The sequence below is a fragment of the Octopus bimaculoides genome, chromosome 6 (genome assembly GCF_046866305.1).
Source record: "Octopus bimaculoides isolate indiv1 chromosome 6, ASM4686630v1, whole genome shotgun sequence".
NCBI classification, from domain to species: Eukaryota; Metazoa; Mollusca; class Cephalopoda; order Octopoda; family Octopodidae; genus Octopus; species Octopus bimaculoides.
Genome location: NC_142933.1, coordinates 80,621,871 through 80,642,451, shown reverse-complemented (window position 1 = coordinate 80,642,451; position 20,581 = coordinate 80,621,871). Strand labels below are relative to the sequence as shown.

Below are 20,581 nucleotides of genomic sequence, written 5' to 3'. Positions count from 1 at the left end.
ATTCATGCGTCAAGAAAAATATAATTTGCAGTGACTCATTCAAAAATATTTTCTGCACAGTGAAATAATTGGCAAGTTAAAAGAGTAGTGATTCGATTGAAAACACTTTGTGCATAGTCTGAATTTCTCACAAGAAAGTTTTGTTTTATTTTCCATTTGAAGGCATAATTTGATTGCTGCCACTGCCACCACCATCATCAACATCATCATTCCCTTGTATCACATCACCATTGTTAATATTGTCATTGATAATGAACTAACAAGAGAGCCTCTATGTGGTCACATGACCTGCTAGAAATATCAACCAAATTCCTCTCAAATTGCACCTTACCATCTTGGAAACAGAAAGGATACATTAGATAATATGGTCTTAGATACACTGCAATGATGATCATGATGATGACTGATAATAATACAAAAGAATTAGAAGTTTTTTGGGATCAACAAGTTCCTCACCAGATGGAGGTGATTGTGAAGGACAGCAGATGAAAGAACAAATGAACAGTGGATGAATGAACGAATGAAGATGAAATCCCCGATTCTTTAAGATTATCTTTAATAAATTTATTGAAGTCATATTTTTCACATTATCAGTCTACTAGAAGCATAAGATGGTAAATTTTTTTATTAAAATATACCAAGTAAATTCTGATGTTCTGCCAGGCTAACACGTTTTAGAGTGGAGGCGCGTGGCATAGGGTGTCAGCATCATGATCGTAAGATTGTAGTTTTGATTCCTGGACCGGGCAACGCATTGTGTTCTTGAGCAAAACACTCCATTTCACATTGCTCCAGTCCAATCAGCTGGCAAAAATGAGTAACGCTGCGATGGACTGGCGTCCCGTCCAACTGGGGAAAAGATACACCATTGAAACCGAGAAACCGGGCCCATGAGCCTGGCTAGGCTTTAAAAGGGCGCATTTATTATTTTTAACACGTTTTAGACAAACCTCCTAATATTGTCCCACTAAGCAGACTTGCTTTAAATTCACAACATGATGATAAAAGTTCTAGTGGTGTATCTACAATCCAATAGATATGCCATTAACCATCACCTAAATTAAAAGGTATTCTTAAAGGTTCTTGTAGTTTAACACCAAGTTAAATGTTGAACAGGCAGATCTAAATTCAAAGGTGTTACAGTTCCAACACTCCTGCTTTTTAAAGTGTATAAAAGACTACATTTTCTAATGTGATCTTACTCTTTTAATACAGTAAAATATGATTTGAAGGAAACTTAACTGATATTTCTAGCAGGACAAATGTCTGCATTGAAACTCATTGGGTTTATCTTGTCAAGGGACAGTTAGCAGGTGATAAACTGGAATGTGTTTATGTATAGGGTGTACCTGTAGCATACATACACACATATGTATGTATGTATGTATGTATGTATGTATGTATACATGCATGTATGTTCATGTCTTGCCTCCTGCACACAATCTGTTGAAGAAACAAATATTCCAAGAAAGTATTCTTCAAACCAAAACAGAAAAGCTAAAACACTTTAATATTTTTTTCCAGAGAAGTTACAATTTCAAATAAATACAAATTAGAAATGGTTTTACTCACATGCTTATCTAAGTTAGCACTTTTAGAATCCACATCGTAACTGCAATAGAAAAAAAAGAATGTTGAAAAGTATTGAAATGAAAAATGAAGAACAGTGAAGAGGAAAACACTTATGTCCTAGAGAATGTATAGCATACTATTAGGAAATTTATAAATATAACTTAAGTTGGTTGGATTTAAGCATTACCAGATGAAGACTATGCTTTGTTTAAATGTGTGCACATCTATGTACAGATATATATATATATACATTTATGTATCTCTCTCTCTCTCTCTCTCTCTCTCTCTCTCATATATATATATATATATATATATATATATATATATATGTATATATATGCACATCTATCTATATTTACGTGAGCCTGGTGTTGCCATCCGGTTTCACCAGTCCTCAGTCAAATCGTCCAACCCATGCTAGCATGGAAAGCGGACGTTAAACGATGATGATGATGATGATGATGATGATATAGTCAAGGGTAGAGATCCGATGTAATCCAAGATGGTAATCCAAAGGTGTAAGTGTAAGATAATCCTAGAATTAAGGTACTCTGATGTATTGGTTGGATACCTGTGAAAGGTCCATGTAAGCATGCAATGATAAAGCAAAGCAAATACAAATAATAATAATAATAAAAAATCAAGGTATGTCCATATTTAACATTGTTAGGTTGATACTGAAGGAAGGAATAAAAATCATAGCATAAAAGTATAATATCTTAGAGATAATCCTTTCTCTGATACCAGAGGAATGTCCAGAATAGATTGGGAAGAGAAGGAAGAGATAAAAAGAGAAAAAAAAAAGAGAGGCACAAAAAATGATCGTGGGTAAAGTTAATATATTTGACCTATCACCTAACCTACATGAGTTTTTTCCTGGGTCTCTTCTTTTTAATCTTCTGGTCACCTAGGTAGCAGAAGCTATCAACTATTTCTAGTTTTTCTCCCTGGAGTGTGGCAAAGGTTGTTTTCTGCACATTTTCAATGTTTATTGCTCATGAGCATTTGCCACATACAAAAACTATCTTGTTAGTTAGCCTTCCTTTGATATTGCTGCATCTCTTATGTGTCCATAGCTTACACTGGGTACATCTTATGGAGTTTCTACCTACATCTTTTCTACAGATCGAGCAGGGCCATCAACCTGAAGGGGTTTGTGTTTTGTCTACCTTCCTACTTATTAGGACTTTGGTTTTAGCTAGGTTGACTCTAAGGCCCTTCGATTCTAGTCCTTGCTTCCACACCTGAAACTTCTCTAGTTCTGATAGTGACTCAGCAATTAGGGCAAGGTCATCAGCATAGAGGAGCTCCCAAGGACATCCCATCTTGAATTCCTGTGTTATATATATATATATACTAGCAGTATAACCCGACCTTGTCCGGGTGTGACTTATTATGCCATCTACGATAAGTCTTGCTAGCTGAAAATCAACTAAAAAAGAAAGCCTTACAACGAAAAAACCCTTATGATGTAAATATGTTCATAATTCAAAAGACGATGAAATTAATAGGGAAAGTCTGAAGGCTGTTTTGCGTAAAATTATTAAGTATACGTAAATTTCATCCGTGTAATTGGCTATAGAAATGCTTGTGCAAAACAACTTTTTGCGCTGCCCTGATTATACATAGCAGGGTAATCCCTTTTCACAGGAGCTAGGATGGCAATTTGTGATGAAGCAATTGCTGGCGATCTGTTGCTAAACAGTTTTGCCAGAATTCTATCAGATTGGGCAGAAGGTGTTGATGCACCATTTTGCATTATGTTCAAAGTAGCTACTGGAATGTGGTGAATTGCTGCAGTCTGTGGCTGTCATTTTAAACCGGTTGCTGTCTTTCCCCAGCAAACTCTCTTCTTTGGAGGCATAATCTATGTATATATTAAACAGAACAACAAAAGTTATAATAGATGGCAGGGTCGGTACTTTTCACATATCTGTAATTTTTCAGATTAACACCCGCACGATTACCCAACCCTAATCCTAAACCTAATCCTAACACTAACCCTAACACTAACCCTAAACCCTAACACTAACCCTAAACCCTAACCCTAACCCTGACCCTAAAAAACGTAACCGTAACATTAATCCTAAACCCTAACCCTGACCCTAAAACCATAACCCTAACACCCTAGTGAAAATCATGGTAAATTTACAAAATATTGACGAACATGAGTTATATTTTACTGAATGATTGTGTACTTGCACGTGTATGCTTTTGAGAGAGTGAGAGAGGAAGAGGTAGAGAGGGGGAGAGAAAGGAATAGGGGTAGTTAAAAGTTTTCTTATGACTGCTTCTCTTCACTGCCTATTACTTCATTAGAAATCTAAGGATGCACATAAGCACATAATAGAGAAAAATGAAACAAATATGGACGACTTTCTCCGAAACACCACCGAGTGGGGAACACTTCTCAAAAATAACCTGCAGTTGTTTCCTTCAAAATTCCTACATGGTTGAAATGTACATACATCAAGGTACATTTGTACAAAATTTCATGAAAAAATATTCATTTTCCTGGAAGTTAAGAGGAATTTAAGTGGAATTTCCGAAAATTGTACCTCACCCCCTCCCAAAACACTTTCACCGATAATTTTTGTATATTTAGAATCTACATAATAAATAATATATGCATAGAAAATTTCATTAAAAAATATTCATTTTTATGAAAGTTATGACCTTCCAAAGTTGGGGGATACAACTCTGTAGTTATGCCATCAATGTTTTGTAAATATACCACGATGTGAATGATTATGTTTACTTGCACGTGTATACGTTTGAGAGAGCGAGAGAGGAAGAGGGGGAGAAATGAATAGAGATTGAGAGCAATGTGTATGTTGTTGTCACAGGTCATGTATGTGTGGTTGTGTGTGTTTTTACGTATCTATGTTATGAAAAATAGGTAAAGAACAACATGGTGGTGTACTGAACAGAATTAACATAGAAATCCTGTCTAGACACCCCGGTGACGCATCGTTGCGACAAATACAGGAGTCGGTCCTCATAACTGAAACACAACCAATTTTAAACACCAAATACACGTAGATGAGGGCCTTACAATTGCCCATGGTTGCATGTGTTGTTCACACATATGATGCGGAATATGAACGTAAATAAATTAATTAAAAAGTCTCTATCTGATCTGATATAAACGAAATTGTTACAAACACACATATGGACGCACATACTTACATATAAGCACGAACACATAAGTGCGTGCACACATATGAGCGTGCACACATACGAACTTGCACACACTCACATGCTCATACCAAACAGTTTCGAAACAACGCCAAAACAACGCCAGATCATATATTCAAAATAAATGAAAGTGGAGAGACAAGTTACTGAAGAGATTGCAAGAGTGCAATGAAATAATTTAACAAAAAACTATATAAATTAAATTAATAAAGGACTGAACCAGTGCGTGTGTTTATTACCGGCATAATGCCTCTCCCAAGGTTTAACTGAGATGAAAGTTTAATCTATGACGTTGTATGTATCACTTTCTCTCTCTCTCCATCTCCCTCTTTTACTCTTACTCTCTATATTTTTATGTTGAGCGCGTGCGTAAAAATGGCGTTCCAGGTAGATGGGATGAAATATAAAAGTTGCTAGAAACAACAGCCAAATCTCCCTTAAATCACACAAAGTAAACGGAATTTTAAAAATCTAATTACTGCACTGGAAAGTTCACATCGAGAAAATTCCATTGATGTAAAAATTTTTACGAAAAAGTAGAAAATGTGGATTTCTATAAACATTCAAAAAGGCTTCACACAGACACACAACTTCAGATTTATATATTAAGATATATATATATATATAGATACTCTTTACTCTTTTATTTGTTTCAATCATTTGACTGTGGCCATGCTGGCGCACTGCCTTTAGTCGAGAAAATCGACCCCAGGACTTATTCTTTGGAAGCCTAGTACTTATTCTATTGGTCTCTTTTGCCGAACCGCTAAGTTACAAGGGACGTAAACACACCAGCATTGGTTGTCAAGCAATGTTGGGGGGACAAACACAGATACACAAACACACATATATACATATATACGACGGGGTTCTTTCAGTTTCCATCTATCAAATCCACTCACAAGGCTTTGGTCGGCCCAAGGCTATAGTAGAAGACACTTGCCCAAGGTGCCACGCAGTGGGACTGAAGCTAGAACCATGTGGTTGGTAAGCAAGCTACTTACCACACAGCCACTCCTGCGCCTATGTATATATATATATATATACATATATATATATATATATATATATATATATATATATATATATATATACATACACACACACACATATATATATATATTTGTATATATAATTCACCTAAGCTGGTCTATGGCCTGTCATGTTGAATTTTCCATGGTGTGCAATGGCTTCTTCAGACAAAATTAGACTATGCAGAATATGTGGAAGATTCAGCTGATATTTCTAGATGTTTGAATGACTGCATAGGGGTAACCTATGTTTTCTTTTCACTTGTAAAGGTGAAGATGTTGATATTTGCATCTAAATTGATCTTAGAATCTGAATGTTTGGAGTAAGAAGTATTATATTGTTGGATTCTTTACTTGCCATCGTTCATGAAGTAGAACTGGCTGCAATTTTTGTAAGTAGGCTATATTGTAGCAATAAGAGAAATATGCCTTGCCTAGGGGGCAAAATAAAATAGTTCTAGCTGATTAAACTGTGATCAATAGATCTAGTACTTTAATGTTCTGGTTAATTACCATTAATTGAATACACTGTATTGGTTAAAATTTAATATGCACTTCAGTAGTTCAGTAATAAAAAAGAATATTTGTTATACTTAAAGTGAAAATGTACCATAGAAGTAAAGAAAAACACATTTAAGTATATGCATTTATGTGTAGAAAGACATTACAATTTTATAGGAGAAAAAAATAAAGAATACACACACACATACATATCGATGTGTTGTCAGACACTGAAACACATTTGTAATGTCGACAATGGTTAATATCTACATACAAAACCATTAGTAAGAGTAAAGATAGCAAGGCAGGAAAAGAAAAATGCAAGAAACAGTGAAAAAAATAGAAATATTGGCAATGTAGAACACCTGCTGGTTCACATATTATTTTAATAGCTTTATGGATTTTCTAATAGTTTCAAAGAAGAGTAAATAAAGAAATTATGTCAATGATTTAAGAAATATGCCAATTCTATAGAAGAAAGCAATTGTGGAATAGCTACACTTTAATTTTCTTCAAACTTTTGGAAGTTCAATTTTTTATTCATAGATAGAAGTAAGTAGTGTAAAATAATAAGTGTATTGTAGGCAAAGGCATTAAAAAAACTGTACACTGTATAAGAGCATTTAATAATGATAACAACCAATGAACAGATGATAATGTGTAATGAACCGATTCTAACAGATGACATATCTCTTCGAGAAATTGAGAAATTATCTGAATGTAAAGATCTGTAAACAGAAATAACTAGATTGTGGGAATTGAAAATAGAAGCAAACTCTATAATGATAGATGAATTGAAAGTGGTTATAGATAAACAATTCCTCAACTAGCTGAGTTTGCTTAGATTCCTATGACTTGGTCATACTATTTAGAAACACAAGTAAACATTTGAGATAGAAAGGACATCTGGCCATGAAATACTGCCTTAATAACTTTCATTCAACTCATGCCATTACGGAAAAAAAAAAACAGATGTAAAAGCAATGATGATGATGATGATGATACACACACACACACACACACACACACACACACACACACACACACACACACACACATATATCTATATATAAAATTATAATTTAGGGTATCTAAGAGACACCACCATGCTAGAAATAGCAAACCCTAAATTATGATACCCTAAATTATAATTTTAAATAATTATTACCTTTGATGGTTTTTATTCCCATGCTGGCCACCTGATAAAATCGGTATTTAAATATCGATCTTATCCTCATTTATATATATATCATCATCATCGTTTAACGTCCGCTTTCCATGCTAGCATGGGTTGGACGATTTGACTGAGGACTGGTGAAACTGGATGGCAACACCAGGCTCCAATATATATATATATATATATATATATATATATATATATATATATGTAGTGAAACTACCTATCGTCACTAGATACAAAACTACTATCGCCATTACATACAATCTTCTCATATAAATATAAATAAATGCGAGCATAGTAGAGAACCCATTCCTTGTCCATCACGTGACTGATCATTATTCAAATCGGCAACTTCTTCGAACCGTTCCTGCCAGAACGCAAACTGACCAATCACGGCCCCTAATAAGGTCACGTGATAGAGTATATTTCTACCATCTGGTGAGCCAATAGTTTGTTATAAATAGCTTTAACTCGGCAACCAAATTTGTCTCGGTCCAGTTTCTCTTTGAGAACTGTTCCGTGTACCACACGACAGCAGCAGCAGCCAGCGACCACTTCAGCAGCTTCGTCCAGCCACGATGACCTCCGCCGTCGCCATATCAGCAACAAGAGTCTACGACTACTAACCAGCACCTACCAAGCAGCCTCTACGCTACCAGCGTCAACACGATTTACTATGTACACCACACCAAACTCCGCGGCACATCTCTCTCTTCGATTCTGTTAGGTGACTCAGCTTCACCACGGTAAATAAACAGACAAGAGTTCTTAAACAGACAAGAAATTCTCAGCCAGCGATGAACATCTGTATAACAAGAATCACGGCCCGGCATCGATGCCACGACATCACAACTGGTGATCAGCACTGCCGCACTCAGCCTCTCCTCACTTTCACATACAGAACTTTTCCTATAGTGTACTAACGAACTGGTATAATTGCTCACGTGTCATTTGCTCACTCTTTCTATCTGCTGTAATAACTCACACATGTATCACTCACATACACACTTTTCTTTGTATGACGGCCTGTCTTTGATTATGTTCTTATATGTCGCATTCACACTCTCACACAGACATACATCTTTAACGCTATAATAAATATCTCTGTTATTCATCTTATACGGTTGTGGTCTTTCATTACTGGTCATCTATGTTATCGTCGCATAACATATCATGTATATCACATTTGATATATATTTGTATGTTCGACCGTGTGACACGTTTAAATAAAAGGAGTCCTCTGTTTTTCCATTCGTCACCATTTCTCCTTTTTGAGTTCGCACGGTCGTCCCTTACATATATATAGAAATGTTTTGAGCAGGATCGTTGCCAGTGCCCCAGGACTGGCTCACGTGCGGGCGACACATGAAATCTTTCGAGCGAGATCATTGCCGGTGCCCCTGGGCCGGCTCTTGTGCGGGTGACACATGAGGTTTTTCGAGCAAGATCGTTGCCAGTGCCCCTGGGCTGGCTCGTGTGCGGGCGACACATGGAATCTTTCGGGCGTGATCGTTGCCGGTGCCCCTGGGCTGGCTCTTGTGCGGGTGACACATGAAATGCCTTGAGCGGGACGGGATCGTTGCCAGTGCCCCTGGACTGGCTCATGTGCAGGCGACACATGAAGTCTTTCGAGCGGGATCGTTGCCAGTGCCCCTGGATTGGCTCATGTGCGGGCGACACATGAAATTTTCCGAGCGGGATCGTTGCCGGTGCCCCTGGGCTGGCTCTTGTGCGGGTGACACATGAGGTTTTTCGAGCGAGATTGTTGCCAGTGCCCCTGGACTGGCTCTTGTGCTGGTGACACATGAAATTTCTTTGAGCGAGATCGTTGCCGGTGCCCCTGAACTGGCTCTTGTGTGGGGTTCTGGGATTTTCGAGCGGGATTGTTGCTGGTGCCCCTGGGCTGGCTCTTGTGCGGGTGACACATGAGGTTTCTCGAGCGAGATGAGCGTGGCCTTTGCCAGTACTGCCTGACTGGCCTTCGTGCGGGTGACACGTAAAAGCACCCACTACACTCTCTGAGTGGTTGGCTTTTAGGAAGGGCATCCAGCTGTAGAAACACTGCCAAATCATACGGGACTTTTTCTTCTATGCGGGACTATTTATGATACACACTGAATTGAATTCATTAGGGTGAGAGATTTTAAACTCACTGGCCGATAAATTTCTTAATGTCTGCCTCACGTGGTCTTGATGTCGCATGGTCAAAATTAACGTGAGTTATTTAGACATTAGCAAATTTATTAGAATATTTAGCTGAAGATCGGAATGGGGTAATTCATACTCTTAACCGTGAAACGTCGTACTAAATTAACTAAAGGCAGGTTTGTTTTTTTTTTCACTCTTCTCTTCTGTTTTTTGTTCTGTGTGTACCATGAATATCGCTATCAATTTAGAGAAAAATTTGTAGTTTTGGAATCAGTAGTTCTTTGGCTGCTATTTCTGAATTCTCAGTATGTTGGAGAAGCAAGATACTGCTAATCCCTATATATTTATGATCATATATATATATATATATATATGTATATATATATATATATATATATATATATACATATATATATATATATATATATATATACATATATATATATATATATATATATACATATATACATATATATATATATATACATATATACATATATATATATATATACATATATACATATATATATATATATACATATATACATATATATATATATATACATATATATATATATATACATATATACATATATATATATATATACATATATACATATATATATATATATACATATATACATATATATATATATATACATATATACATATATATATATATATACATATATACATATATACATATATATACATATATACATATATACATATATATATATATATATATATATATATATATATATATATATATATATATATATATATATATATATATATAAATTGTAAATGCAAAAATAAAAACAAAACACAAAGGGTTCTGCGGTACACGTGTTTCGAGCTTTATAGTTGTTACATATATATATACATATATACAATGGCAGTGAGCAGGCAGAATCTTTAGCACATTGGGCAAAATGCTTAGCAGTATTTCATATGTCTTTATATTCTGAGTTCAATCTCTGCTGAGGTCAACTTTGCCTTTCATCCTTTCCGGGTCAATAAAATAAGTACCAGTTGAGCACTGGGGTCGATGTAATCGACTTATAACCACCCCCTAAATTGTTGGTTTTGTGCCAAAATTTGAAATCAGTATAAATACACACACACACACACATGTATATGTGTATATATAGTAAATCAATAACAAAAGATAAAATCAAATACAAAAAGCAACTAAGCCCAAGGGACATTCACAGTTAATATCATTATGTTGATGTTCAAAGAAAGAAAAAGAGTTATAAAATGAAAGTTATGCAGTAAAAGTAAATGTTTCAGACATAGTCTTTTGTCAGATATACAGAGAAAAAAACTAGAAAATAGGGAAGAAGAAAAATAATGGAGGAAAAGATAAGAAGCTTGGAAGATATACACATGTGGGTAACTCACATGTTCAATATATAATAAACAACTAGAGTGCCAATGTGGTATGGGTCACACACACACACACACAATCAAAAGGCACAGGTATAGATGTCATATATATATTTGCACACATATATCAGCATATATTAGCTGAATGAAGTGGACCAATGATCAATTGGATTTCAGTTATGACCATGCTGTCTTTCATTCAGGCTTACATTATCTAATGTGAACTTCTGTTTACAGTATGGTTGTGTGTTATATGAGGGAAATTTGGCTGCTATTTCCAGCAGGTCAAGCAACCATGTGAAGGCCCCCTTTAGGATTGTTTTTTAAGTTATTTGATGAAAGAGAAGCCATACACATAATCTTTTGCAGGTCCTCCCATGCTAGCGTGAGCGATGTAACCAATTATACCCAATTTGAACATTTGCCAGTCAATGTCTGCAGGAAAAAAATATGGATGAGCAAGGAAGGAGATGGAGCAGTGGAGAAGTCTGGTCTGAATGCATGCTGTAGAGTGAATTCTGGTAAAAAGCACTCAAAGACCAGGTGGTGGTGTTAAACTGTGTTAGGACTACCACCCAATTAACAAATAATTCCTAAATAGATCTAGTTCTATGAGAAATATTATTGCCGATGAGATCATAAAGACAGTTGGCACTAGTTATATTTACGTCAATATACTAATTAATCATTTACAAAACATAATTCAAACATACAATTCAACAACACGGTTTATACAGCTTTCGGTTTATGAACACTTCCAGGATTTTTTTTTTCTTTTTCTACGTTTAAATATTTATTTATATTTTAGCTTTGAAAGAAACACTGGGTCTACGTATAAATCAATAACTTTATGTCTATAGAAGTATTTAAAAATGCCGACAAATACAGGCAGACACATACACAAACAAGATGATGGGCAGTTAGAATGAATAATGTCAAACAGTTAGACGTTTGAGAGGGACAGTGGAATAACAGCATCAACAGAGCAACAGACAAGACACCTCACAGTATTTCAGCTACATCAGTTTATGCTGAGTTCAAATCCTGCCAATGGCTATCAACTGAATAATGGTTACAAGACTATAAAGCTTAAATGAAATCCACAATGAAAAACTGCTCTTACATCTAGGATGGTGGTGGTGGTGGTGGTAGTGCTGCTGCTACTACATATGAACATCCTAAACTATATTCTGAAGAAAGTCATCCAGCCATTTCACAAACGAATCATTTGCCAACACACTTCAATGTCTATTTCACAAATTCATTGTTTCTTTGTCTTTTTTCTTTAACTTGTTTCTGTCAATGGATTGTGGCCATGTTGGGGCACTGCCTTGAAGGGTTTAGTCGAACATACTTATTTTTTTAACTTTGGTACTTATTATATTGGTTTCTTTTGCTGAATCATTAATGTTATGGGGATGTAATCAAACTAACACCAGTTGTCAAGCAGTGGCGGAAACAAACACAAAGATAAAGGCATGCACACACATATGATGGACTTCCACACAGTTTCTCTCAATCTAATTTACTCCCAAGGCATTGGTTGGTCTAGGGATATAATAGAAAACACCTGTTCAAGATGCTGCAGAGTGGGACTGAACCCAAAACCATATGGTTACAATGTAAGCTTCTTAATCACACAGCCATGTCTACCATAAGTGTAAGGGCATTTGTCCCTAAGGACAAGCTAGTTAAACATCACCTCCACCAAATTTCATCTGGGGCACACTCAGTTCACCTCTTCTTCATGCTTATATTACCCTCTCTGTCTTTAGCTTCCCCCAATACATTAACTACTATACCCCACCTCCTCAGCTGAATAATACTGCTTTCTAAGTTTGCTTTTTCCTACAGTCATCAACTTAATGGTTGTGTCACCTAAATGTCGAAAGCATCATTACTGCAAAGCTTAGAAGGTCAACAGTCTGTGAAAGTCTTGTATACATCCCTTTGCTCTGGACTAAACCATCCCAAAATAATATACAGGAATATCAGCCCGGTTGCATTCTGTCTAGTCTCTCTATACATGTGTGTGCGCACGCACGCGTGTGTAAATATATATATATATATATATATATAGAGAGAGAGAGAGAGAGAGAGAGGTAGATGGCTACATTGATAGACTGACAGACAGACAGACACACACACACACACACACACATATAGAGAGAGAAATAGATGGATGAAGGCACATGGCTCAGTTGTTAGAGTATTGGGCTTACAATCATGAGGTAGTGAGTTCAATTCCCAGACTGGGCTGTGTGTTGTGTTCATGAGCAAGACACTATTTCACACTGTTCCAGTTCACTCAGCTGTAGAAATGATTTGCAATGTCACAGGTGCCAAGCTGTATCAGCCTTTGCCTTTCCCTTGGATAACATCAGTAGCATGGAGAGGGAAGACTGGTATGCATGGGCAATTGCTGGTCTTCCATAAACGATCTTGCCCAGATTTGTGCCTTGGAGGGAAACATTCTAGGTGCAATCCCAATATAAATAGATAGGTAGATATAGAGATATATATATATATATATATATATATATATATATATATATATATATATATATATATATATATAGATAGGTAGATAGATAGATAGATAGATAGATAGAGGATTATGGTGTCATACTGGTGCAAATTGCAATTAAACAAAGAAGTGCTCAATACTATTAGGTAGAGTCGGATAAAATTTATTCAAAGTCAAGTCTGTATAGGTTACTATTTGAAGTTTCTAATTGATGTTCCTCATATCAATTATATGTACCATTGTATTGATCAGACAATCAAATGTTGTTATATACCATTGGTCACGATGTGCTTCCTCAATTGTTGTAGCTTTTGAATGATGCTGCCCCACTGGCTAGACAGGCAGACCAATGTGTGTGTGTGTGTGTGTGTGTGTGTGTGTGTGTGTGTGTGTGTGTGTGTGTGTTCATTTAACCAAACTCTTCAAGGCAAAAATTATTTTAGTTGTAATTTTTATCTTGAAGAGTTCAATTAAATGAATGAAAGTGCTAATAAGGAATCATTCAAAATTCTAACTTCATTCTTCATCTCCATATATATATATACATATATATATATATATATATATATATATATATATATATATATATATAGAGAGAGAGAGAGAGAGAGTGATGGTGAAGGTGTACCCTTAAGGTGCATGGTGAATATGAGAAGAATAGGGATAGAGGAACAGAAAAGTTGAGTGGATAGGTAAGTTTATGAGAAAAACACAGAAAATATCAGTATTTTATGCTTTTACATACACATATTTCAAGGAACCAACAGACACCTCAGTAATATTAGCTACTGCAACTAAGTAGTAAGTTGTGGGCATGTGGTTCAATTCTTGTGAGTTTGTTCATGACTTACTGTCTAAGGAGTATTTTACCCAATATATTATGAGCTGTTATAGCTTCTATGTATGTGTATATATTTTTATGATTAAGTTCAAGCACCCACTACACTCTCGGAGTGGTTGGCGTTAGGAAGGGCATCCAGCTGTAGAAACTCTGCCAAATCAGATTGGTACCTGGTGTAGCCATCTGGTTTCACCAGTCCTCAGTCAAATCGTCCAGCCCATGCTAGCATGGAAAGCGGAGGTTAAACGATGATGATTCAAATAACTATAATTTTTCTAACATAACAATAAAAGACCATATTCTTCAAGAATTTGACATGATCATTCCAGAAATCAATTGCATCTAGAATCTGGAATGTAGTACAGCTATTGGATAAAAAAGTCTCATTTATAGTGATCAACAGAAGCATTTTTTTCAATGATATCTAAGACTATGACTAAATTATGCCCCAAAGAAGAGAGCATTATTTATGTACAATATTCATTAAGGATCTATAATCATTAAAGATCATATTCTTGTAGGAAAGATGTTATGGATAGCCTTTCAACTGATTACAATATTTATGAAGCTCTCATATGATAACAGGTTTATGGTTCTTGATTAGCATTCAATGTTTGACAAGTGGAAGAAGCAGATTTAAAATATTTAACTATAAAAATCAACCTCAAGAAAGACAAAATCTTAGAAAATCTGTTAACCATCAATGAGATGTAATACACACATATTATTTAAGATGCAGAGGAAAGCTTAGATCCTAAAAGCAACAAGGTTTCCAACAAACTAAGTAATAAGTCTGAAATAGACAAGTAATCAGTGTAAAAGGCAAGCAATCAACGTAAGAGGCAAGCATTCAATATTAAAGGCAAGCAATCAATATTAAAGGCAAGCAATCGATATTAAAGCCAAGCAATCGATATTAAAGCCAAGCAATCGATATTAAAGCCAAGCAATCGATATTAAAGCCAAGTAATCGATATTAAAAGCAAGCAACCAATATAAAACAAACAAATAATTGATTCAAGAATAAATTTTATAAATATTGAAAGAACAATAAATTTAATAAAAACACACACAAAAAAAATTTTGATATCCTATTGCAAATGGGGTAGTTTTTACAGATTATTAAAGTTCTTTCTTGTGTAAAAGAATCTGTAAGGAATTTCCGGCTATTTTCTTTTCTTATGCGGAAGAATTTATAGATAAAATTTTTTCTAGAAGTATAGAGATTACAAAATTTTAACATAAATTTCAATGAAAATGGATAAAACAAAATATAGAATGGTATTTTTGGGAAGAAAAATGTTAGCTTATTATACAACAATGGACATCAAACGCCTGCAAATCGCTTCCTGAATAATTATTGTAAAGTGATGTACTGAATGATTTTGTTTAAAGACAATATTGATCATTTAGAAGACTGGATTAAGAAATGGCTTTCTTTTTCTCATTTATTCCTAAGAAGCAAGAATTATTTAAAATTATGAACGCTTGTAATAGAGAATCAATCTTATAATCACTCCAAGAACAAATTATTACAATCTTGCATATTTTTATCCTACGCAATGAAAAGATATGCTCAATAAACCCCCACTCTCTCTCCCAGCTACTTTTTATCCATTTTCCAAGATATTCCTTTATCTATCCCTACTCTACCAACTATCATTACACTGCACTTCATTTGCTTTCCTTTTTCTTCTCATCATTTCTAAGAACATTCAACTGATTCCTTCTCCTTTAGAAAAGCAAAAATTTATACTTCAAATTTATATCATATATTTAATAGATAGTTTAAATATTTAATGGTTTGTTCTATTGCATTCTTCAAAAGTGTTCCACCTTTAGAATATCAAATTATTATCAGGTGTTTAGTACTAAAGCAAAAGAACAGGAAAAGATATCTTAGAAGAACTCCAGTTAACAAGCAAAGATGATGCTTCATCACATACAACTGCTAAGTATTGGGTGAAGGAATTTAACCTTTTGCCCTTCAGATTACCCTGTTAAATGTAATACTTATCTATTCACATTGCTTTGAATTAATCAAGTATTATCTTGTACCTTTGAGATCTTGATGATGTGATTATTACCTCTGCCTTCACTAAGGTGGAAGTATTGTTTTCAGTTTTTATTCATTTCTTTGTTTGTTTGTCTGTGGACAAGATATCTCAAGAACTGCTGGATGGCTTCGAATGAAACTTTCAGGAATGTTTGGCCTCATGACTGGCATGAACTGGTTAGATTTTGGGATTGATCCAATACTGGACAAGGATTCTGGATTATTTTTCCAGCTTTTTTTACTTAATTTTCAAGAGTGGTCAGGTTCATTTTTAGTATTCATGTTTGTGAGACAGTCGAGTTTATTTCAGATATTCTCATATTAAAAATCATCTCTGGCAAATCGCTGAGAGGACGTTGGTGTTGCCTGAATGGAGGTTTGCACTCTGTGAGTGCTTTTGTTTATTTTTAAAATAATATTGTCAGGTAGATATGAGAGGTCAGATCAGGCCGGTTTGAACATAAAACAAGTGGAATATTTGGCCTGATATAGCTAGTTTAAATGCTAAAGGGTTAAAGAAAGAAGTTCTGTAAGTAACAAAGAACAATTTTAAATATAGAATAAATTTAGATATAAACTAAATGTTAGAGATCATTGATATTTTTTAAGTAACATTATTTTCTCAAGTCATTTCATTGTAACACCAAATATCACTCAAGCTATGAGATGTGCAAACAGCTCCATATGAGAAAAAAGGATCTCAAATAGGCTGTAGTAACTATGAAGGTATCTCTTTGTTTTCTGTTGTGGTCAAATTCCCTCGTATGTCACACTTAAATGGCTTGTCTTAACAATATCCAAAGTACAAGATGGTATAAAAAAGTTCCCAGACTAGTTCTGTAGTGTGCTAGCAGATGGCAGCACATGGATGCGTGTGCAGTGAGAGCCAGCAGTGACCTTCATGAGGTAGTGTGCTGAGTAACGTTGCTGTTTTTACTTTGCAAGTTGTGAAATTTCTGCTCTTGTGATCATGTGTATGCTGTAGTTTGTGATTTTAATCATGGACAGGAAGTTGGAACAAAGAGCCAAGGTGAAATTTTGCATTAAACTTTGGAAGTCTACTACAGAGATATTGAGCATGTTTTGGCAAGCTTACGGTGACGAGGCAATGAATCGTATGCAATGTTTTGAATGGCACAGGCACTTCAAAAGGCATGACAGAGATACAGCTCAATGAAGTGCATATTGTGTATTGAGAATTTATTCTCCAGGGTCAGGCCATCAATTGAAAGTTCTACTGTGATGTTTTGAAGCATCTGAGGGAGAACATTCAGTGAAAGTGACCGGATTTGTGCAGCACGAAAAATTGGATTCTTCACAACGACAATGCACCCTGTCACCGAGCTCGTTTCACTCATGAGTTTCTCATCAAAAACAACATGGTATTGCTTCTGCACCTGCCCTATTTGCCAGATTTAGCACCTTCATACTTCCATCTCTTCCTCAAGATGAAAACGCAGCTCAAAGGTTGCTGTTTTAACACCGTTGTCAAGATCCAAAGCAAATCGCAGAAGGTCCTCAATTTCCTTACAGAAAATGACTTCCTGGCTGGATTCCAAAAGTGGCAAGAACAATGAGATCAGTGTATTGTTGTGCAAGGTGACCATTTCAAAGGAGATGATGTTAAAACTTAGGTAAATAGGTTATTTTTTTATTAAACATAACTAGTTTGGGAACTTTTTGATACTTTCTCATAAACCTCCTTAAATTGCAATGCAACTTAAGGCCTGAATGGAGAAATGATTTTTACTTTTGGTAACTATACAAGAAATTACCTTGAGCAGCATCACTGACCCGTACTTCGCATTTGTTGACTGGATGAAAGCATCCAAAATGGTTAATCAAAAGGGTTTATGAATCATCCTCAAGAAACTCAGCTGTTCATCTAAGCTCACTAACCACATTTGCTCAAGAAAAGAATCTAAATAAAAGACATATTCTTTCTTGAGTATATTAATATATATTCTTTCTTGGTAGCCATAGACAATGTGGTTAATTGTTTCTTCCCAGCCTCCACAAATTTCGGAGATACTTAATGTATTCGGCTTTATTACCTATTTTGCTGGTTTCTAGAGGTGAGGCATTGATCCTGTGCAGCAATCAAAAAATCCTTCAGTCTCAGCTTTGCACTCTATTTCATACCACCACCACCACCACCACCACCACCACTACTACAATACCATCATCATCATCATCATCATTGTAGTTGTTCTTCTTTTGGCTTGCTTTAGTTTATACAAGTCACACCCAGATCTCAACCAAAGATGTCAAGGAAGAATAAAATTTTGCATCTAAAAATGCTAATAGGTAAGGTGTCATGCAATCGAAAAAAACTGATGTCTGTAGCGGGGAAAACACACTGAATGTGTGTTTTTCTCCTCACAGAATATGTAAGGTTGCATTTACATGGAGAGGAATTTATGTAGAATATGTGAAGTACCCATAAATATGATTTTTTGCAACTCACTTATTTTGGGGCTGCTAGAGATTTGGTCTGCTTATTTAGCTTATCTTCACACCATTCATGTGGCTTCAAGTTGCCTCATTTGTCTATTTTCAATTTCCAGATTCTTATATTTACTCTATTTTCAGAGATGTGTTTTTGTCAGCTGGAGTTGCAACATCACTCTAAAGACAAGTCCTTTCAACATGATTTTTCACAATGATAGCTGATCAGTTAGCCCATATTTCCCAATCAGCCTGAATACTGAAATTCTAAAGGATGGTAAACTCAGCGTTCTGCACAACTTCTTAGTTGTTTATGTTCCAACAAGTTCTCTTTGTGAGGGAGGTTGCATGTGTGGCATATTGACCAGTATATGTACTGAGGTGCCCTGTCATGTCTTTACAAGTATTTTATTGGTATCAGTTGGTAGCAACAGAGATTGTGTGGTCGATTGTCTCTGGATGTTCTCCACATATGCATCACAATAAGCTGTGAGAAGACACTGATCCAGAGCAGCAATGATATATCCGTCAGTTCCTTGTTTGAGACAAGAGCATGTCAGCTATTGATAGGTAAGGATTTTATCTACATCAGGGACCCTGGCTCTACTCAGGTATTTGCCATGTAGTGGTTTTTGCTCCCATTTCTCTTTAGTATACTGAGAATGGTTTCTTTGGCTATATATTTTATTTGCTTTTCCATACTAGTTGGGGACACATTTTCTTTCGGTTCTTCTAGTTGCATTTCTTGAAGCTCTACTTTTGTGTTTTTCATCACTGAGTGTAACTTTTTATTTCTTCTTATTTCAGAACCAGATTTAACATCCAGTCATTTGTATGTTGCAGACAGGCTGAAAGTTACACAGTAGTAATTTTCAATGAGAGTTGAGATTGTATTAATCCCCAGCTGCTTTCTTTCTCTATGCAATTGTTGACTGTTTTTTGCAAACGGTTTTAAGTCATCCCTAATAGAGAAGGTGATTGATAGATTTTTCCATACACCTTATATCCATAATTTGCTTCATTCCAGATTTTACTAAGGAGAAACAGTGCTAAACAGAATAACAAAGGAGATAGCAAGTCTCCTTGAAAGATTCCACAATTAACAATGGTTTCTCCTTAATTTACTGCTGTTGTGTCATCATCATCATTATTTAGTATTGATATGGTGGTGAGCTGGTAGAAGTGTTAGTGCATTGGATAAAAGGCTTAGCAGTTTGGATGGGCATAGCCCAGATTATTGTGACCAGGTCATTGTCATGTACTGTACTCAGTACATGCTTGGACCACTTCTTATTTGTTTTTACATTGAGCTGTTAGCATATTATCCAATGAATGTAGCTGCCAACATGATCATGCCTTTGTACATACTCAGATTTAGTAAGGGCAAGACAATTAGAGATTATATAGTCAGTTGTCTCATCATGTTGGTCACACATCCTGTATTTGGTGTTAAGATTCATTTTCATGATTTTATTTTCAGGCATCAGTTCCTCTGTTTCTGCTTTTAGGTTGGAGTTTTTAAGCCGTTGTTGACTTTCACTTTGGCTTAGTTCTTCTCTAGAATAAATGGAAAGGGAAACCTCTCCATGGTCAATACCCTTGTAGCGTATTGGAGTGGTTTTCTTTTCCATTTTTTCATGAGTTTGCTTTGTAATTTGTTTTCATGTAGTTTTTTGTATGTTTTACC

At 35.5% G+C, this 20,581-nt stretch overlaps 1 protein-coding gene across 3 annotated transcripts in view; it reads right to left on the bottom strand.

The window, feature by feature from the left end:
* LOC106882052 (copine-8) overlaps nucleotides 1-20,581 on the bottom strand; it is a 271,614-nt gene that overhangs the window by 144,622 nt on the left and 106,411 nt on the right. For all 3 annotated transcript variants that reach the window (XM_052968691.2, XM_052968690.2, XM_089354138.1), the window contains exon 5: nucleotides 1,573-1,612. In XM_052968691.2, the coding sequence (XP_052824651.1) occupies nucleotides 1,573-1,612 (40 nt within the window). The remainder of the gene's footprint in view (nucleotides 1-1,572; nucleotides 1,613-20,581) is intronic.